The following is an 18,759-nucleotide window of genomic DNA, read 5'->3' as shown; positions in this document are numbered from 1 at the left end:
CGATCCTAGACTCTAGAACAATACTTTAGAGTTGATAGCTTGGTTGCCCTTGTTGCAAAAACCATCACTTGAAGAAGGATTTAGGGACTGCACGCAAAATATAAAACTGGGTGACCAGAATGCAGAACAGAGTTTGATTCTCCCAAATTGCAATACAGTTTGCGTACCATATCGCTCGGAGTACATTACCATAGTCAAGTTGTCTGTAATGTGGCTATGACACTGGTGCTGTTTGCGTTAACAGATCTCCGTGTTATACTTTCAATGGGGCACTTTCCTTTGTGCAAATACGAGTACTGTGTATTAAGTGAAACTGTTTGATGTAATCGGTAGTGTTGCGTCAGTGTGGGCTCTGCGGTTCTAGGCGCTTCAGTCTGGAACCGTGCGACCTCTACGGTCGCAGGTTCGAATCCTGCCTTGGGCATGGATGTGTGTGATGTCTTTAGGTTAGTTAGGTTTAAGTAGTTCTAAGTTCTAGGGGACTGATGACCTCAGATGTTAAGTCCCATAGTGGTCAGAGCCATTTGAACCATTTTTGTCAGTGTGGACGTTAGTGTTGTGTTTGTACTACACACTCATGTTCAGAAAAACAGAACACGTAGAACGCTTAGCATTTTAGTCACCTCAGTTCAGCATATGTCCTGTTGCCTAGTAGGCACAGGGTCCGCCATGGGACCTGATAACGTTTTCCATGCGTGATGGCATCGACGCTTAGAAGACGCGAATGGCGTCCTGTGGAATAACCATCCGTACCGCATTCACCTGTTTCCAAGGTTCATCTGTGATGGTTGGCATTGGGCAACACCACTGCACCATCCTTACACCATATCCCACACATTTTCGGTTGGCGACAAGTCTGGTGATCTGGCGGGCCGAGGTAAAAGCTGACATCCTGTGACACCATGAATGCATGTGTTCGTGCAGCAAAGTGTGGTCGTGTATTGTCTTGTTGAAAAATGGCGTCTGGGGTCTTGTGCAGAAAGGCAGAAAGGGTATGGCTACGGATCGCGGGATGTCCGTAGGCACAGCGTTTACAGTGCCCTGGACACGCAACAACTGTCATTTGTGGTTGTACCCAATAGCACCCCAGAACATAAGGCCTTGAGTTGGGGCTGTATGTCTTTTGCGAATGCAGTCACTATGATGCCGTTCCTCCTTTCTGTGGCGAACCAAAATGCGAGCTTAATTTTCAAACAAACAGAACCTGGATTCGTCCAAAAACACTATCTGATGGCATTCCTGTCACCAGTGACGTCGTTCGACACACCATCGCCGTCTAGCATGTTTCTGCACATTTCTCAGAGGTAGGTGGAGAATTGGACGACGCGCACGTAACACATGGTGTAACAAATGGCGACGGACTGTCACCCCTGATAGTCTACGATGTGTTACACTGTTCCAATGTTGCGCCAGAGCTGAGGAGGATACAGGTGTGTCCTGCAATGCCATTCGTATGAGGTATCGATCTTATCGGGGGTTGGTGCGACCTCACCCATCTCGTCGTGTTCTACGGCCTTCCGTGAACCATTCTGCACACAACCCTTGCACTGCCGAAACGTTTCGTCCACAGGAACTGCAGTTTTCCAGATGGATGGATCACATTCTCTCATGCCAATAATGTGCCCTCTTTCTAACAGTGATTTGACGGTATGGTTCGTGCATATGTCTGCGACGCGCACGTCTGCTCAAGTGACACTGATCCATTACCTGCGGTTTATTGCGACAACGAGAGCTGCAGACACATTTTACTGGTAGGTGATGCTGCGCCGCTATATCGATAGTGACCTCGAACGCGTTGGCCGACAATGTTAAACTGCTAATCATTTCAACATTTTCATGATCTCTACGTATATGAAAATAGTCAATTACGCAGTGTGAAAAAATGTAACGGCATTCTAAGATACTGCTGGTATGTCTTCATAATTTATATTTTAAACGGGGAAATGTTACTCTCCTTTTTTCCCCGGAATAAGATTTATGTCGCTTCATTCTCTGCCTTCATCTTGGCTGGAAGCATATTGTGTTACTCATGAAAACAATTTTTGAATCATCTGGATAAAAAGTGTTTTATTTGGTATAAATGTTTCAAGTATCCATTTGTATGTCATTATCTAACCACAACTGTAAACTCTCATGTACACAGAATATCGTTTTCAATAGGACTGCAACCTACATTGTTCAATGACGGAACGTTTTGAGCTTCATGTGTTTTGTTTTCGTTAATCATTCTCGCATTAGAGATATAACTTATCTTTGTATGAGACAGTCTGATCATATTAAGTTTTATCCTGTTTTACATTTTCACATTGTAACAATTTCATGAAAATTTCGCGGTGAAAAGGTCACTGAACAATGTTGAGAACCACCCATTATGCATTCGCCTAACATTCAGCTATTGGAAATAAGTAAATGCAGTTATTTAAGATCCAAATAATTTTTTCTTGTAAAAACTACTGAGATAAAGAGAAACAATCACGTAGTAGTTGAAATGTGCTTTCATGACGTGGCAAAATATGTTTTCGAAACATTTGAGTTACTCTTATATTTAAATGTTGCGTGACTGGAGTATTTTTCCTTTGACGTAATCTTCTCTATCTTGAACGCCCATGTCAGCATCTCGTTGTTATTGCGATAGATAGATAATGCTTCTACGTCAGACTACAGCGACCAGCCTAGGAGCTGCTGCGACTTCTCCTGGCCTGGGTACAATAAGCCCAGTGCCCGAACGTAAGCTACTCATCCCAAATAGAACTGCCAGTTACTTCAGAAGTCCTCAATAAATGAGACACTTAAAGGCAGTCTAGTGATTAGGAACTTTACGTCACCACCTCTTCTCCCCCTGCAAACCAATTACTTTTTCCTTTTCTCGTACCTTTGTTCCGCATCACCGCAAGGTCTACATGGTTATTAACGGACTTTGCATGAATAATTTAAGAAGTGGTGAGATTCCCTTTCTGTCGCAAGGTGTCGCACAGCTCGCAGTGTTCAGTTGTGGGTCGAAGATCACCAGGATGAGTTGACCACATCCCCTGGCCACCATACTCCGTGGATTCAAACCCAGTCGAGAATCTGAGGGACCACTGTTCACGCCATGGATCCTCAACCGCAAAATTTAGCGCATCTGGACACAGCACTGGAGTCCGCAAGGCTCCAAATCCCCGTCGGTACATTTCAGAACCTAACAGACTCTCTTCCTGCACATCTCGGAGCAGTTCGCGCTGGAAAGGGTGGTTATTCAGGCTTTTGACAGGTGGTGACATTTATGTGGCTGGACAGAACATCTACACCGTGCTGTATGTCTGCCACCACAACCCATCAGCGCTACCCAGTTGCTGCTGGACCACTGGCTACTCTTCGTACTCTGCAGTCCCCGTTAACATAGCTAGGTCCGTGTCACTGTAGTTGTACAGCTTGTCATGTTTCTGATCTTGTAACCTGTCCTGTTTTTCTGATGGTAGATTGACAATAACATGTGATAAGGTGGAGGAAACCTTGTGTTTTGTGAGAAAATGAATAAAACGAATTTTCAACGGTTAAAAAGAGCGACAGTAAAAAAATGAGTATTTTAACATATTTGACAGAACAGGAAACAAGATTACAGCGTCAGAAACCATGATAAATTGTATAATGTATGGTACAGGTCAAAGTACAAGCACAAAATTGCTATGGTCTCAAAAGTGGCAGAATAGTAAACAAAAAACGACTGAAGAAAGCACAGAAAGTACCGAAACCTGTTTGGGTAAAGGATAAATAAAGAGACTGTATCTTTTGTATAAGGCGTAATTTCTCTCGAAATTTTGCCTTCAAACATACTAGGGGACTTCAAAATGTAAGTTACCACGTGTCGTCCTGCAGTAAGACTACCGCGCACCAAAAGTGGCATGCTGTCAGAAGAGAGTACATCCTTTGGGTTTCCTGCAGACGCAGTTCTGCTGCGGTACGGTTCACAGGTGCTTTACAATGTTGGAGCGAAACGGCGCAGCAACTGCGAAACTGCTTCATAGGTGAAGTGCTTAGGACAGTACGATTCTTGGGGGAAACACGTGTAAATTGCACACCGGTACACCGTGAAATTCTGGCGGCCTGTGGACGAAATGCAATGTCACGTGTAGTCATTGGAAATGGTGCCAACGACTTGGTCAAGGCCGCACAGGCGCGGGTGATGCTGGCCATGAAGGAGGGCCCAGCGACATCGAGCACAGACGGCAATGTCCGGGTTACCGATGAACAGATTTGCAGCGGTCACCGAGTGGTGAGGACGTCCAGGCAGTGGTTCCCCATTAGTTCCACGACTGAGGAGCAGATTTCTGGTGTCAAGGAACTGAGTGATTGGTAGAATGTCCCCACCGTTGTTGACAGAGACTTGCTAATCCTGTTGGAAAATAGTGCCAACAGTGCCAATAGTTACAGAAACTATTCAGTAAAAATTTTATTTTTGCTTTACTTGTAGCTTTATGGGTCAGGTTCATGATGACATGCCCATTGTTTCGTTAATGATCATAGTTATTGTGATATTTGTGTGGAAGTAAGATACTGTGCACAGTGAAGAATAGAGGTCAAGAAAATTGATCTGGTGTAATACACTCATTTGCGATCGTGTCACGCCAGGGATACAGCCAGAGTGAAATATCCACAACATACCTCACATTTCATAAACAGTTTCAGATATCGAAATGAGATTTTGGCAAATGATAGCATGCAAAGAGGAGGGTATTTTACCCTATCGTTGTTATGTAAAACTACATTATCTAGCATGTTATTCCAGTAACTACAGACTTTTTTAGTGAAGGAATGTAATTTTTAAGGGTCAGAAATAGTTGGTGAAATGAAAAATGGTACGGGTTTTGGAACCTCATATGTGAAGGCATTACAAGTTCTTCCGTACTGAGGATGTGCATTTTCATAAGCTACTGACTTTACTTTTCCACTGTTCCTCACTTAATAAACCACTGTTTCAGAAATCTCTCGCAACTGCGTCTGCACAAAATGTTAGTTAGGTGAGACAGTGTAAACTCCACTGTGTTTTGGTAAAAGAAGCAAATTTTGACATGGAAACCAGGGAAATGTGTAGGTTGTACTCAAAATTCACCACTTATGACGCTTCACTGAAAATTACAAATGGCTAAAAAGCCAGGCAAAAATAAATTGCTGCATTTTCGGTGGAATTCTTTTTAGGTGCTGACGAAAGCAGAGATGACATTGGATCTTTTTTAATGGTCACTATGCAAGTGTGCATGTGGAAGGGCCCCACTTAATATTTACAAAAAATGTGAATGTAGGCTTCAATTTAGAACGGCACTTCCCCTGCAGCGCTCGTCATTTCTCCTACAGCGCCCTGAGCTAACCCCCACCACTGCCGCTCTCCCCACATTTCCCCTGCCGACTGCGCATCTAGCGGCCGTGGCATCTTGCGCGCACCCGTACCTTGCTGCGTGGCCCTGTACGTGTCGTTGTAGAGGTGCCAGACACGCGCGTGCGCGTTGATGACGGTGTAGTAGGTGAGGTAGTCGCCGATGCCGACGGCGTTCTGCGCCGGTGCCTGGCCACCCGTGCTGGCGTAGCCGCCCGCGAACACCGACGGTTCGTTGAACGTGATCCACCACTTCACCTGCAACAAAGCGGAAGCCACATCACGAGGTGTACGCCAGTACTAGAGTCGTTAAAAAATTAGCGGAAGCGAAGTACAACTAAAGACACAGGTACAGACGGCACACAGAAATCGTGATAAAGCACAATGGAAGCAGCAAAATGAGCCCTGTGCTATTCCGTATCACTAGACTATCGCTAGACTATCGCTAGACTCAAGTTTGAACGCCGTATGTCAGGGACACTTTGATGCAGTTGTCTTTTAACGCGCATTTAGTCGCCCCTTTTCGTGTAAAACAAGAATCTGTGTAGATGTGCAGACTGCCTAAACTCGTTACCCCCACCCTTCTGGTGCATGTTGCAATGAACCGAAGGCAAGTCTGTGCAGAGTGATTTTTTTCCACTGTGTACAAACTCTAGGGATTAATCGACGAGAGAATATGGAACAGAAAAGGTCTAATGCACTTCCATCCGGAAATGCGTGGTTTCCATGCGAGAGACCATTTATTCATACTTTCTTACAGAGACTGTGGTCTAATACGCGCTGTATGATGCAGCTACTGTTGCAGTATGCGAGGTTTCCTCCTAGAGGACGGTACTGTTACTCATATGTCATGCCCCAGCGCTCTCTCTTACCATAATACCTGATCCACTTCTGTAGCTGACTCACCTTGTAGTCGATTTGATACAGCATTGTACACAGTGATTCTGTATTCGAATCACAGCTTGCCGACGTGGTGTTTACTTACGGAAAGGCAAATGGCAACGGGTGGCGAGTAGCAAGGTTGTATCGGGAGACCTATCCCCGCAGATAACAGCCACAGCATTCAATGTTTGCAACAGTGTCTCGCCGTTTGTCTGAGACAGTCATTTCAGGAAGCAGGAAATTATGAAGGACGTACCCGAAATGTTCGGATACCAGACTTGGAGGAAAATGTGATCAAACTGTGGAAGGCGACGGCCGTGGCAGTATCAGACAATTGGTCCGCCAGTACAGGGTAAGCCAGAGGACCGTGTGAAACATTCTTAATGACAATTGTTGCTACCCTTATCAATTACAGCGTGTGCAGGGCTTACTAGCGACACGCTTTCCACATCGGAAGCAGTTTCGCCACTGGTTTCTTCACCAGGCAACCATCATTCCGGGATTTGCGTCATCCATCCTATTCACAGATGAGGCTACCTTCACACAGAGTGGTGTCTTCAACTTTCATAACAGTCATCTGTGTGATAGTGTGAAGAACCCCTATGGTATGCTGACAGAGAACCATCAGCATGGGTGCAGCTGGAATGTATGGGCCAGGATAATTGGCGACCAGATTTTGGGACCAGTCTTCCTTCCACGTCGGCTAATAGGCCGGAACTATCGGGGTTTCTTGCGGGTGACTTTGCCTCCTCTACTGGAAGAAGTGCCAGTGATGATCAGAAGGGTTATGTGGCTGCTACATGATGGTGCTCCAGTCCACTTCGCCGTTAACGTCAGGACGTATCTCAGTCGTGTCTTCCCTGTTCGATGGATCGGAGGAGGGGGTCCACTTGCATGGCCTTCTCGTTCACCAGATCTCACCCTGTGTCGTTTCTGGTTATGAGGCCATCTCAGAAGTATCGTATATGCAGAGCGCATTGCAGGTGTGAAGACACTGATTCTACGTATTCATGCTCCCTTTGAAACTGTTCAAGTGCAACCCGGCCGACGTGAATGTGTACCACAGCACGTACACGCATGCGTTCACTCGGAAACCATTTTCAGCACATACTGTAACAGTGGCTGAATGGTACAGCGCGTATTAGACTGCAGTCTATGTAACGATGTATGACTGAATAAATGGTCTGTGGTGTGGAAACCATAGATGTCCAGACATAAGTTCAAATGGTTCAAATGGCTCTGAGCACTATGGGACTTAACATCTTACGTCATCAGTCCCCTAGAACGTAGAACTACTTAAACCTAAATAACCTAAGGACATCACACACATCCATGCCCGAGGCAGGATTCGAACCTGCGAGAGTAGCAGTCGCGCTGTTCCGGACTGAAGCGCCTAGAACCGCTCGGCCACAACGGCCGGCCCAGACATAGGTACACTAGACCTTTTTTTGGTCTGTATCCTCTCATTGATCAGTCCCTAGAGTTTGTACACTGTGGAAAAAACCACCCTGTATATATGCCCGAAGGCACATCAGATGATACACAAATGTTGCCGGTAGCAGCAAAAGCGTTGAATTACAGTCTCTGCTATGAAACACTGTCAACTGAGCTGATAATCACAATCCGTCTCAAAATCAGCACATTCCTCCTCAGTTGAATCGATTTGTGTCATTACATGATGCCCCTCGTTGTACCGAATGTTTTTCAGAATAAACGTATTTCGCTACCGCTAGCGATGACTGCTGATTCCCCCATGAACCATGGGCCTTGCCGTTGGTGGGGAGGCTTGCGTGCCTCAGCGATACAGATGGCCGTACCGTAGGTGCAACCACAACGGAGGGGTATCTGTTGAGAGGCCAGACAAACATGTGGTTCCTGAAGGGGGACAGCAGCCTTTTCAGTAGTTGCAGGGGCAACAGTCTGGATGATTGACTGATCTGGCCTTGTAACATTAACCAAAACGGCCTTTCTGTGCTGGTACTGCGAACGGCTGAAAGCAAGGGGAAACTACAGCCGTAATTTTTCCCGAGGACATGCAGCTTTACTGTATGATTAAATGATGATGGCGTCCTCTTGGGTAAAATATTCCGGAGGTAAAATAGTCCCCCATTCGGATCTCCGGGCGGGGACTACTCAAGAGGACGTCGTTATCAGGAGAAAGAAAACTGGCATTCTACGGATCGGAGCGTGGAATGTCAGATCCCTTAATCGGGCAGGTAGGTTAGAAAATTTAATAAGGGAAATGGATAGGTTAAAGTTAGATATAGTAGGAATCAGTGAAGTTCGGTGGCAGGAGGAACAAGACTTTTGGTCAGGTGATTACAAGGTTATAAATACAAAATCAAATAGGGGTAATGCAGGAGTAGGTTTAATAATGAATAAAAAAATAGGAGTGCGGGTTAGCTACTACAAACAGCATAGTGAACGCATTATTGTGGCCAAGATAGACACGAAGCCCAAGCCTACTACAGTAGTACAAGTTTATATGCCAACTAGCTCTGCAGATAACGAAGAAATTGAAGAAATGTATGATGAAATAAAAGAAATTATTCAGATTGTGAAGGGAGACGAAAATTTAATAGTCATGGGTGACTGGAATTCGGTAGTAGGAAAAGGGAGAGCAGGAAACGTAGTAGGTGAATATGGATTGGGGGTAAGAAATGAAAGAGGAAGCCACCTGGTAGAATTTTGCACAGAGCACAACTTGATCATTGCTAACACTTGGTTCAAGAATCATAAAAGAAGGTTGTATACCTGGAAGAATCCTGGAGATACTAAAAGGTATCAGATAGATTATATAATGGTAAGACAGAGATTTAGGAACCAGGTTTTAAAATGTAAGACATTTCCAGGGGCAGATGTGGATTCTGACCACAATCTATTGGTTATGAACTGCAGATTGAAACTGAAGAAACTGCAAAAAGGTGGGAATTTAAAGAGGTGGGACCTGGATAAACTGAAAGAACCAGTGGTTGTAGAGAGTTTCAGGGAGAGCATAAGGGAACAATTGACAGGAATGGGGGAAAGAAATACAGTAGAAGAAGAATGGGTAGCTCTGAGGGATGAAGTAGTGAAGGCAGCAGAGGATCAAGTAGGTAAAAAGACGAGGGCTAATAGAAATCCTTGGGTAACAGAAGAAATATTGAATTTAACTGATGAAAGGAGAAAATATAAAAATGCAGTAAATGAAGCAGGCAAAAAGGAATACAAGCGTCTCAAAAATGAGATCGATAGGAAGTGCAAAATGGCTAAGCAGGGATGGCTAGAGGACAAATGTAAGGATGTAGAGGCTTGTCTCACTAGGGGTAAGATAGATACTGCCTACAGGAAAATTAAAGAGACCTTTGGAGAGAAGAGAACCACTTGTATGAATATCAAGAGCTCAGATGGCAACCCAGTTCTAAGCAAAGAAGGGAAGGCAGAAAGGTGGAAGGAGTATATAGAGGGTTTATACAAGGGCGATGTACTTGAGGACAATATTATGGAAATGGAAGAGGATGTAGATGAAGATGAAATGGGAGATAAGATACTGCGTGAAGAGTTTGACAGGGCACTGAAAGACCTGAGTTGAAACAAGGCCCCGGGAGTAGACAAAATTCCATTAGAACTACTGATGGCCTTGGGAGAGCCATTCATGACAAAACTCTACCATCTGGTGACCAAGATGTATGAGACAGGCGAAATACCGACAGACTTCAAGAAGAATATAATAATTCCAATCCCAAAGAAAGCAGGTGTTGACAGATGTGAAAATTACCGAACTATCAGTTTAATAAGTCACAGTTACAAAATACTAACGCGAATTCTTTACAGACGAATGGAAAAACTGGTAGAAGCGGACCTCGGGGAAGATCAGTTTGGATTCCGTAGAAATGTTGGAACACGTGAGGCAATACTAACCTTACGACTTATCTTAGAAGAAAGATTAAGAAAAGGCAAACCTACGTTTCTAGCATTTGTAGACTTAGAGAAAGCTTTTGACAACGTTAACTGGAATACTCTCTTTCAAATTCTGAAGGTGGCAGGGGTAAAATACAAGGAGCGAAAGGGTATTTACAATTTGTACAGAAACCAGATGGCAGTTATAAGAGTCGAGGGGCATGAAAGGTAAGCGGTGGTTGGGAAGGGAGTGAGACAGGGTTGTAGCCTCTCCCCGATGTTATTCAATCTGTATATTGAGCAAGCAGTAAAGGAAACGAAAGAAAAATTCGTAGTAGGTATTAAAATCCATGGAGAAGAAATAAAAACTGAGGTTCGCCGATGACATTGTAATTCTGTCAGAGACAGCAAAGGACTTGGAAGAGCAGTTGAATGGAATGGACAGTGTCTTGAAAGGAGGATATAAGATGAACATCAACGAAAGCAAAACGAGGATAATGGAATGTAGTCAAATTAAATCGGGTGATGCTGAGGGGATTAGATTAGGAAATGAGACACTTAAAGTAGTAAAGGAGTTTTGCTATTTAGGGAGTAAAATAACTGATGATGGTCGAAGTAGAAAGGATATAAAATGTAGACTGGCAATGGCAAGGAAATCGTTTCTGAAGAAGAGAAATTTGTTAACATCGAGTATAGATTTAAGTGTCAGGAAGTCGTTTCTGAAAGTATTTGTATGGAGTGTAGCCATGTATGGAAGTGAAACATGGACGATAACCAGTTTGGACAAGAAGAGAATAGAAGCTTTCGAAATGTGGTGCTACAGAAGAATGCTGAAGATGAGGTGGGTAGATCACGTAACTAATGAGGAGGTATTGAATAGGATTGGGGAGAAGAGAAGTTTGTGGCACAACTTGACTAGAAGAAGGGATCGGTTGGTAGGACATGTTTTGAGGCATCAAGGGATCACAAATTTAGCATTGGAGGGCAGCGTGGAGGGTAAAAATCGTAGAGGGAGACCAAGAGATGAATACACTAAGCAGATTCAGAAGGATGTAGGCTGCAGTAGGTACTGGGAGATGAAGAAGCTTGCACAGGATAGAGTAGCATGGAGAGCTGCATCAAACCATTCTCAGGACTGAAGACCACAACAACAACAACAGCGATGACTGAACACAAGCAAGCAATGTACCCACTCACGTGCGTACTTTCCAGCAGATAAGACGTCTGTTTCATACATGCGGCGCACTAACAAACTGATTTCGAGAAGAATAAACGTAGAAGTTAGCAACTTCCTGCAGAGAACGCTTGAGTGTTTTAATTAAACAATACGAACCGAAGCCGCGTTGTTTTGACATCAAAAATAAAGGTTATTACAACAGCAACAAACGTGATACAGCATCAGTCGAAATATTGTGCATATTAAAAGAGTGTAGGCCGCAGACAACGGTGGAGGAAATAATAAAAATAAGAACTCGGTGTTCACAGTACTGCCGAGAAACATGTGGCACTGTGACCCGAAGAGAATTGGTACTGGCAGTGAGGGTGTTTACATAACGAAAGTACAGTTACTTGACAGACTTCTATTCAGAAGTAGAATCTTAAGAGCTGCCGATTACTTCTTAGAAAAAGTAATCGCTTTTCTCATCACAGTGTCATGCTACGTTAATTTCTGTTGGGCAAGGTCCAGTAGGATTTAATAATTATGTTCGGTCATCCCCAGTTAATTTCGATACAGGTCTGTCCTCTGAACTTATTTTAGAAGAAATGTCAAGCTTTTCCTCTCCTCTTGACTGCTCAGCAGCCTTTTCGCCCATAAAGGCTCTTTCCTACTTTTAGCGCTGTTGAGTGCCATAGCGTATAATGCAGCGGCCCCCTTGTAGGACGCGACGCCGCGACAGCGTCCTCCTTGGCACGCAACGAAGTCTGTCTCGCCGACAACGCGGAATGGCCGAGGTGATGCACTGGATGTACACTCGACTCAAAATCAGGGAGGTAGGGGTCAAAATCCCCACCCAGCCATCCAGATTTAGGTTTCGCTAGATTCTCCTATATCACTTAAGGTAGCATACATCGGATTTCCTTCCTCAACCTGAACTTGTACTCTTTTCTCGCTGCCGACGGGGCGTGAAACCGTAATCTTTCTACTTTCCTTTCGTGCCAATTCGCAGACAGATTTTCCGTGTACGTAGTACTGTCAAGTTGAAACAGCGAATGGTACCGATTGCACCGAATATCGTAGCCCCGGTGCAGAAACGCATTGTCGTCCTGATTGCGAGTGATGCAAGAACAGACAGGTTTTAATTACCCATTTGGGCAGTCGACTGATTTTTCACTCAGTCCGTTTTTTCAGTGGAGTGAGACAACGGAATGAAGCTAGCCCCTGTGGGCACGTCAACCATGTCAGTGTTTTGCGCTCGCCCTCTTGGTGTGAGTCGTTTCCCTTTAACATGAGACAATCGACTGATCCAGTGTCTGGCGGCACGTCAGTCATATGAATGTTTTCCCTCGGTCTCCAGGTAAGAGTGATTTCACTTGCATGCTTCTTCAGCATTTCCAGTTACACATAGCCATGATAAGGCTTGCCAACAGTTTTGGAGATAAATAACGTATATTATTAAAAGGATAGGGAAATAAAAACTATATTTATAATAACGAAGTGTTTTCAAAATTTATTGTTTATTTATAAGAATCAGTGAAATAAAAGCGAGACAAATAAGTAAACTGTTTATTATTTCTCCATAACTATTAACACATTTACCCCACTGTGAGACAAAACAGTAAATGCCTTAAGGGAAATATGGTTGGAATTGTCTACGGAACCGTGATCGTACTGAAGCGTGCACCTCTCCGTACGAAGCAAATCGACGGCTGCGAATGCCTTTCTTCAGGGCTCCAAAAATGTGGAAAGTGCATAGGGAGAAATCGGGACAGTATGGAACTGAAGCAGCGCAGTCAATACAACAGGCACACCAGTTCCTGGAAAGTCAAGATGATCTTTTCCTTTGATTGTAAGAGCTCGCTGGTCGGTGACTTTTCGGAACAAGGCGTCACGATTAACGCTCAGCGCTACGTGGACACACTGCAAGAACTGAACCGCGCCACCGAGGTTGACAGACATCACTCTGTAGCAGGACAGTGCCCGCTCGCATGTTCCGAAGATTGCTTCCTTCACGCTGCAGCTGTATCGCTGGGAAACCCTGACACATCCTCCATGCAGTCCCGATCCCGCCCCAAGGTATTTCTGTACTTTTAGAGCCCTGAAGAAAGACATTCGTGGCCGTCGATTTGCTCCGTACGAAGAGGTGCACGCCGGGGTACGATCGTGGTTCCGTGGGCAACCGCAAACATTTTCCCATGGAGACAGTGACCGTCTTGTCTCACAGTGGGATAAATGTATCAACAGTTGCGGCTATTACTTTTGAAATAATAAACAGTTTACTTACTTTTTTATCGTTCTCGTTTGACTGCCCCTTATACTTAAATACGAATTGAATATAAATGTTTGGCTGGTTTGAAAAGTTTGATAACTGGTGCTATATAGTAAATTTACGTTTAAATAAATGACCATTTAATTTTTTAATTTAAATTTATGAATGTTCTCTCTCTCTCTTTCTCTCTCTCTTCCTGTTGGTTTGCAACCATCACCGATAATTATCTTTTGGTAAATGCCGAAGTATTTGGTGACTTAATCATCATTTTTAAGCATATGCTATCACTTGTAGAAGTACTTTTTCGCACAAAATATTTATTGTCATTCGACAATTTTCTTGTAATCTTTAACAAGCTCAGCATTCACATCGACGAGTGAGGCGAACCGTCGAAAATCACGCTCAGATTGGACAGACAAACAACAGAAAGACTGCAGACTGGTTTCACTTGAAAATGAAGGATGAATAATTCACTCAATATGGGAAACTACAACAGACGGTACAGACTGTTTTCATTCGGTTGCTTCCACGTACTGGTTTCACTCGAAAGAAGTGAATGAATGAATGAACGAATGAACAATAGTCCAACTGATATGTGAAAGTACTACTGAATGAGTCGACTCTTTCTCAACAATAGATAGAACCTGTTGTTTCAATTCGATTGTTCTCATCACTACTCATTGCTGAACAGTTTGTCAGGAGACTAATAGATAAATAGCAGTGGCACAGAAAGTGCCGATATTAAAGACGTTAATTCGATTAATCGGAGAAGATAAGTCTTTAAAGGAGGCATTTTGTCACTACGATTCGTGCCACACAAGTTAGGCTTTACGCACGTGAGGTTTTTTTTTCTTTTTGTTTCTCTTTTATTTTGATGTTTTAATGCTCGTATAATTAACACTGTGTAACACTTCCCAGATGATAAAGGTCATCAGATAACGGGAAGGTGCTACTTGAACCTTTAGATATACGAAACAAATATATCCACTTTTTGAATAAAGTGAGAAATTATCGTAAAAAGAGCAGATCTGTCATTTATGAATTATTCACAGCTCTGAATCTAAACCCAAGACGTGTGGTCAGACGAATCGAGGGAAGGAATAAAAGCGCCTCTTTCAAAATGGTTCAAATGGCTCTGAGCACTATGGGACATAACAGCTAAGGTCATCAGTCCCCTAGAACTTAGAACTACTTAAACCTAACTAACCTAAGGACATCACACACATCCATGCCCGAGGCAGGATTCGAACCTGCGACCGTAGCGGTCCCGCGGTTCCAGACTCACGCGCCTAGAACCGCACGGCCACACCGGCCGGCTCTTTCAAAAGAACGTCTCACACTCGTAAATATCTTATATCATGTGAATGAATGGTTGTGCAGCATGCAATAATGTTTTCGTCTATCGAAAATAAGTAAATGGTTCTCAGTACGGGAGGAAAGTAAGGTTTTACTCCAAATGGACTTGCAACGTTCAAGTCAGGGAGTAAAACGTAAGAGTACCATGTAGCAACGAAGGTAATTATTTGAGCCGTTGCTATTCTCTTCGTATATGTGCGTAAAGCGGTATTGCAGTTCGCCTGATTGTCTATTTTCTATCATATGACTGGAACAGAAATTAATACTCAACTTACCAAGTAACTCCATTAACGTGCTTGAAAATGCCAGTTTGGACTTTTGTATTAGTTGACATATTGGTGGTATTAATATAACATGATCATTGGCAGCCTAGTTAATTGGTGCTTACAAGTTTTGTGAGACGTGAGTTTGTGCAAAGGCAGCTACGTCTGACCTAGAGCTGGGAAAAATCCAACGGCTCATCACAACATGGCAGCAAGGCTATCACTGGAGTGGTGCTCTACAAAACTAGTCGGGTATGCACTTTGCCATTAGCTGTTATACTCTCACGATTTTACATAGAACTGTATCACTGAACTTAATGCTCATGCATCTCTTAATGCTAACGCATGTCTCACAGTTTTGGTATCGCTCAGATACAACCGTTTGTGCTCTGACGCTCAAGATAGCACACACTTTGACTATCGAAAATTACCGGCTAAAGATACAGGATGAGTTGGGCGCTGAAGTGGTATCCAGCCGCAGAAATTTCAGCATTGAGTGACGAATAGGAGACTGTAGCTATTTCCTTAGGTATTCAGAATTGAAACCAATTTTCCGAGCTTGAGTTTGCGAATTTTATTTTTGTCACTGGCTACCTTTCCCTACCACCCATTAAGAGCCTCTTCATTTCCAAGTCCTACAGACAGTCTCGTGTCTATTTTGGCGTGTTAACAGCTTTCGTATCCTCTGGATGAAGAAATAATTGAGGATACCTCTCAGAACCAAACCAGGGCAACGGCTATTATTTGAGTGCAGTGGCTCAGTGTGAAGTTGCCTCCCTTTCTTGTGGCGCGAGATAACATTGGTCTGTACAATCATATCCTTATTACTGTTACGGTATCCATGCCACTTAAGTCAAGCAGGCACCCATCATTTTACGAGCAGATTAAGAGAGTTCACCTTTATGTAGAAAAAAAGAGGCGAACTCATACTCACCCTGTCGCCGTAGGTGTCGAATAGCAGTCTGGCGTACTCGACGAAGTAGTCCGCCATGATGGGGTTGGGCCAGCCTCCGATGTACTGCAGAGCCTGCGGCAGGTCCCAGTGGTACATCGTCACCTGCACACCAAATAACGTCCTGGTGAGAACCCTGTAGCAGCGCCTACAGATCAGTAGTAGTATAGGTCCATCGAATGGAAAATTTAATTGTAAAAAGCACACCTCTACTTCTGAAACTCGACGTTTATTAGTCCACTTAGGACATAAATACTGGTTATGATCAAAAGTGTATTATAATACAGTAACTAGCTTTTTGGAATGACGACGTAATATTTCGGCTATACGAGACAGCCTATCGCCCATATACAACAGCAGCGTGACACTGAAGCAGGCAACACCGTGCAGCTTGGAGCCAGAGGCCCTCCCACGGCCACTATCATATGTCCGAACAGGTATCGAATGTGTCGTGGGTCAAACCGCATTTTGGCATGCTGAAGATGCAGGTGTAAAGGCGATCTTCAAAAGCAGAAATGACAAACGGACGCAATTATTGGACACGAGATGTTAATACTTAACAGATGATATGAAACTAGACAAATGAGGGAAAGACTTCCAGTAATAACGTTACTGGCGGTTGAGTGTGGTCTTACCGTGGAAACTGTGTGTGGTATTCAACAGTTAAGAAAGCTGTTGCAATATGATCTGCCCGATAAAGAACGTAAGCTGAGCACCTGGGTGCCCGACCGTGTCCGCAGAGAGATCTCGGCAGAACTCTGGGAGAGAGGTCGACCTTGTGGAGAATTTGACTTCGAAACAGCAGAGTAGCTGCTTTATTGTGAGACCGCACAGTACTCCTGGAGACGCCAGAGGAGGGACGTTGACGAAGGCCTTGGCGAGACTTGGCTGCTGCCACGCCGCCCGTCCCACCCAGGTCGCCGTCGCCGCTATTCGCTGCCAGCCGACCGCAGCGAGAATTCAGCCAGCAGTCATCCATCGCAGGTGAAAGACTTTCCACTGCAACGCTCTCATCAAAGTCCGCCTACCAGATCTCTCCTAGCAACCATAATTTCAGGCCCTGGTAACGACCTTCAGAGGTTCTTATCGATAATAGGCACACTGCTTTTTATCTTACTTCTACACTGGTGTGCTAACCTTAAGGGTGAAAGTAGCTTTCGCATGATGTGCCACTGCCAAGTAAATACGTTGAAGATATCTGAACCATACATAGACAGAACTGTCACAGTATAGTACAGAAGGTACTGCTGTTGTTGTCGTCTCCAGTCCAAAGACTGGTTTGATGCAGCTCTCCATGCTACTCTATTCTGTGCAAGCCTCTCCGTCTCCGAGTAACTCCTGGAACCTACGTCCTTTTGAATTTGCTTACTGTATTCATCTCTTGGTCTACCTCTACGATACCCCCGCCTCCCTCCCAGCCCCTCCCCCTCTTCCGCGTGTTTCCCTCTATTACTAAACTGGTGATCCCTTGATGTGTCAGAATGTGTACTACCAGCCGATCCGCTCTTCTAGTCAGGTTGTACCACAAATTTATGTTTTCCCCAATTCCATATACCCGTATAATCTTCAGCATTCTTGTGTAGCACCACATCTAAAAAGCTTGTATTCTGTTGTTGTCTAAACTGCTTATTGTCCATGTTTCACTTTCATACATGGCAACCCTCCATACAAACAATTTGTGAAAAGACTTCCTGACAGTTAAATCTATACTCGATGTTAACAAGTTTCTCTCCTTCAGAAACGCTTTTGTTTCCATTTCCAGCCTACATTTTATAATCCCCCCCCCCCCTACTTTGACCATCATCAGTAATTTTGCTTCCCAAATAGCAAAAATCATCTACTAATTTAAGTGTGTCTTTTCCTAATCTAATTCGCTCAGTATCACCTGATTTAACTCGACTAGATTCCATTATCTTCATTTTGCTTTTGTTGATGTTCGTCTTATTGCTCCTTTGAAGACACTGTCGATTCCATCCAACTGCTCTTCCAAGTCCTTTGCTGTTTCTGACGGAATTACGATGTCATCGGCAAACCTTAAAGTTTTAATTTCTTGTCCCTGGACTTTAATTCCTACTCCAAATTTTCCTTTTGCTTCCTTTACTGCTTGCTCAGTATACAGATTGAATAACATCGGAGATAGGCTACAACCCTATCTCACTCCCTTCTCAAAAGCTTTCTCTAAGTCTACAAATGCTATCAACGTAGGTTTATCTTTCGTTAACGTGTCCTCTATGAGACGTCATAGTGTCAGTATTGCCTCCCTTCTTGCTATATTTCTCCGGAATCCAAACTTATCTTCCCCGAGGTTGACTTCTACCAGTTTTTCCATCTTTATGTTAACAAGTCGTGTTAGTATTTTGCAACTGTGAGGTATTAAACTGATAGTTCGGTAATTTTGATACCTATCAGCACCTGCTTCCTTTGGAATTGGAATTACTATATTTTTCTGTACTGTAACTGAAATAATTACGCGATGAAAAGGTAAAGAAACGACAATTTTGTTCAAAGATAATGATATTGCAATGAAGCAATCGCGTTTCATGATGTCCCCTGGACGTTACAGAAGGTGTGGCATGGTTTTAATACCACCGATGGCAATGCGTGCCCTGCAATGTGCTACTGTGTGGCCACGGCCTTGGTAAGGAGTTG

The 18,759-nt window shown here is 43.9% G+C and overlaps 1 protein-coding gene across 1 annotated transcript in view; it reads right to left on the bottom strand.

Moving 5' to 3' along the window:
• LOC126199040 (myrosinase 1-like) overlaps nucleotides 1–18,759 on the bottom strand; it is a 73,553-nt gene that overhangs the window by 34,015 nt on the left and 20,779 nt on the right. The window contains exons 4-5 of the mRNA XM_049935744.1: nucleotides 16,093–16,215; nucleotides 5,425–5,608 (exon numbers count right to left, since the gene is read on the bottom strand). Of these exons, the coding sequence (XP_049791701.1) occupies nucleotides 5,425–5,608; nucleotides 16,093–16,215 (307 nt within the window). The remainder of the gene's footprint in view (nucleotides 1–5,424; nucleotides 5,609–16,092; nucleotides 16,216–18,759) is intronic.

The sequence above is a fragment of the Schistocerca nitens genome, chromosome 8 (assembly GCF_023898315.1).
Source record: "Schistocerca nitens isolate TAMUIC-IGC-003100 chromosome 8, iqSchNite1.1, whole genome shotgun sequence".
In the NCBI taxonomy this organism is placed as follows: domain Eukaryota; kingdom Metazoa; phylum Arthropoda; class Insecta; order Orthoptera; family Acrididae; genus Schistocerca; species Schistocerca nitens.
This window is presented reverse-complemented; position numbering and strand designations above follow the sequence as displayed.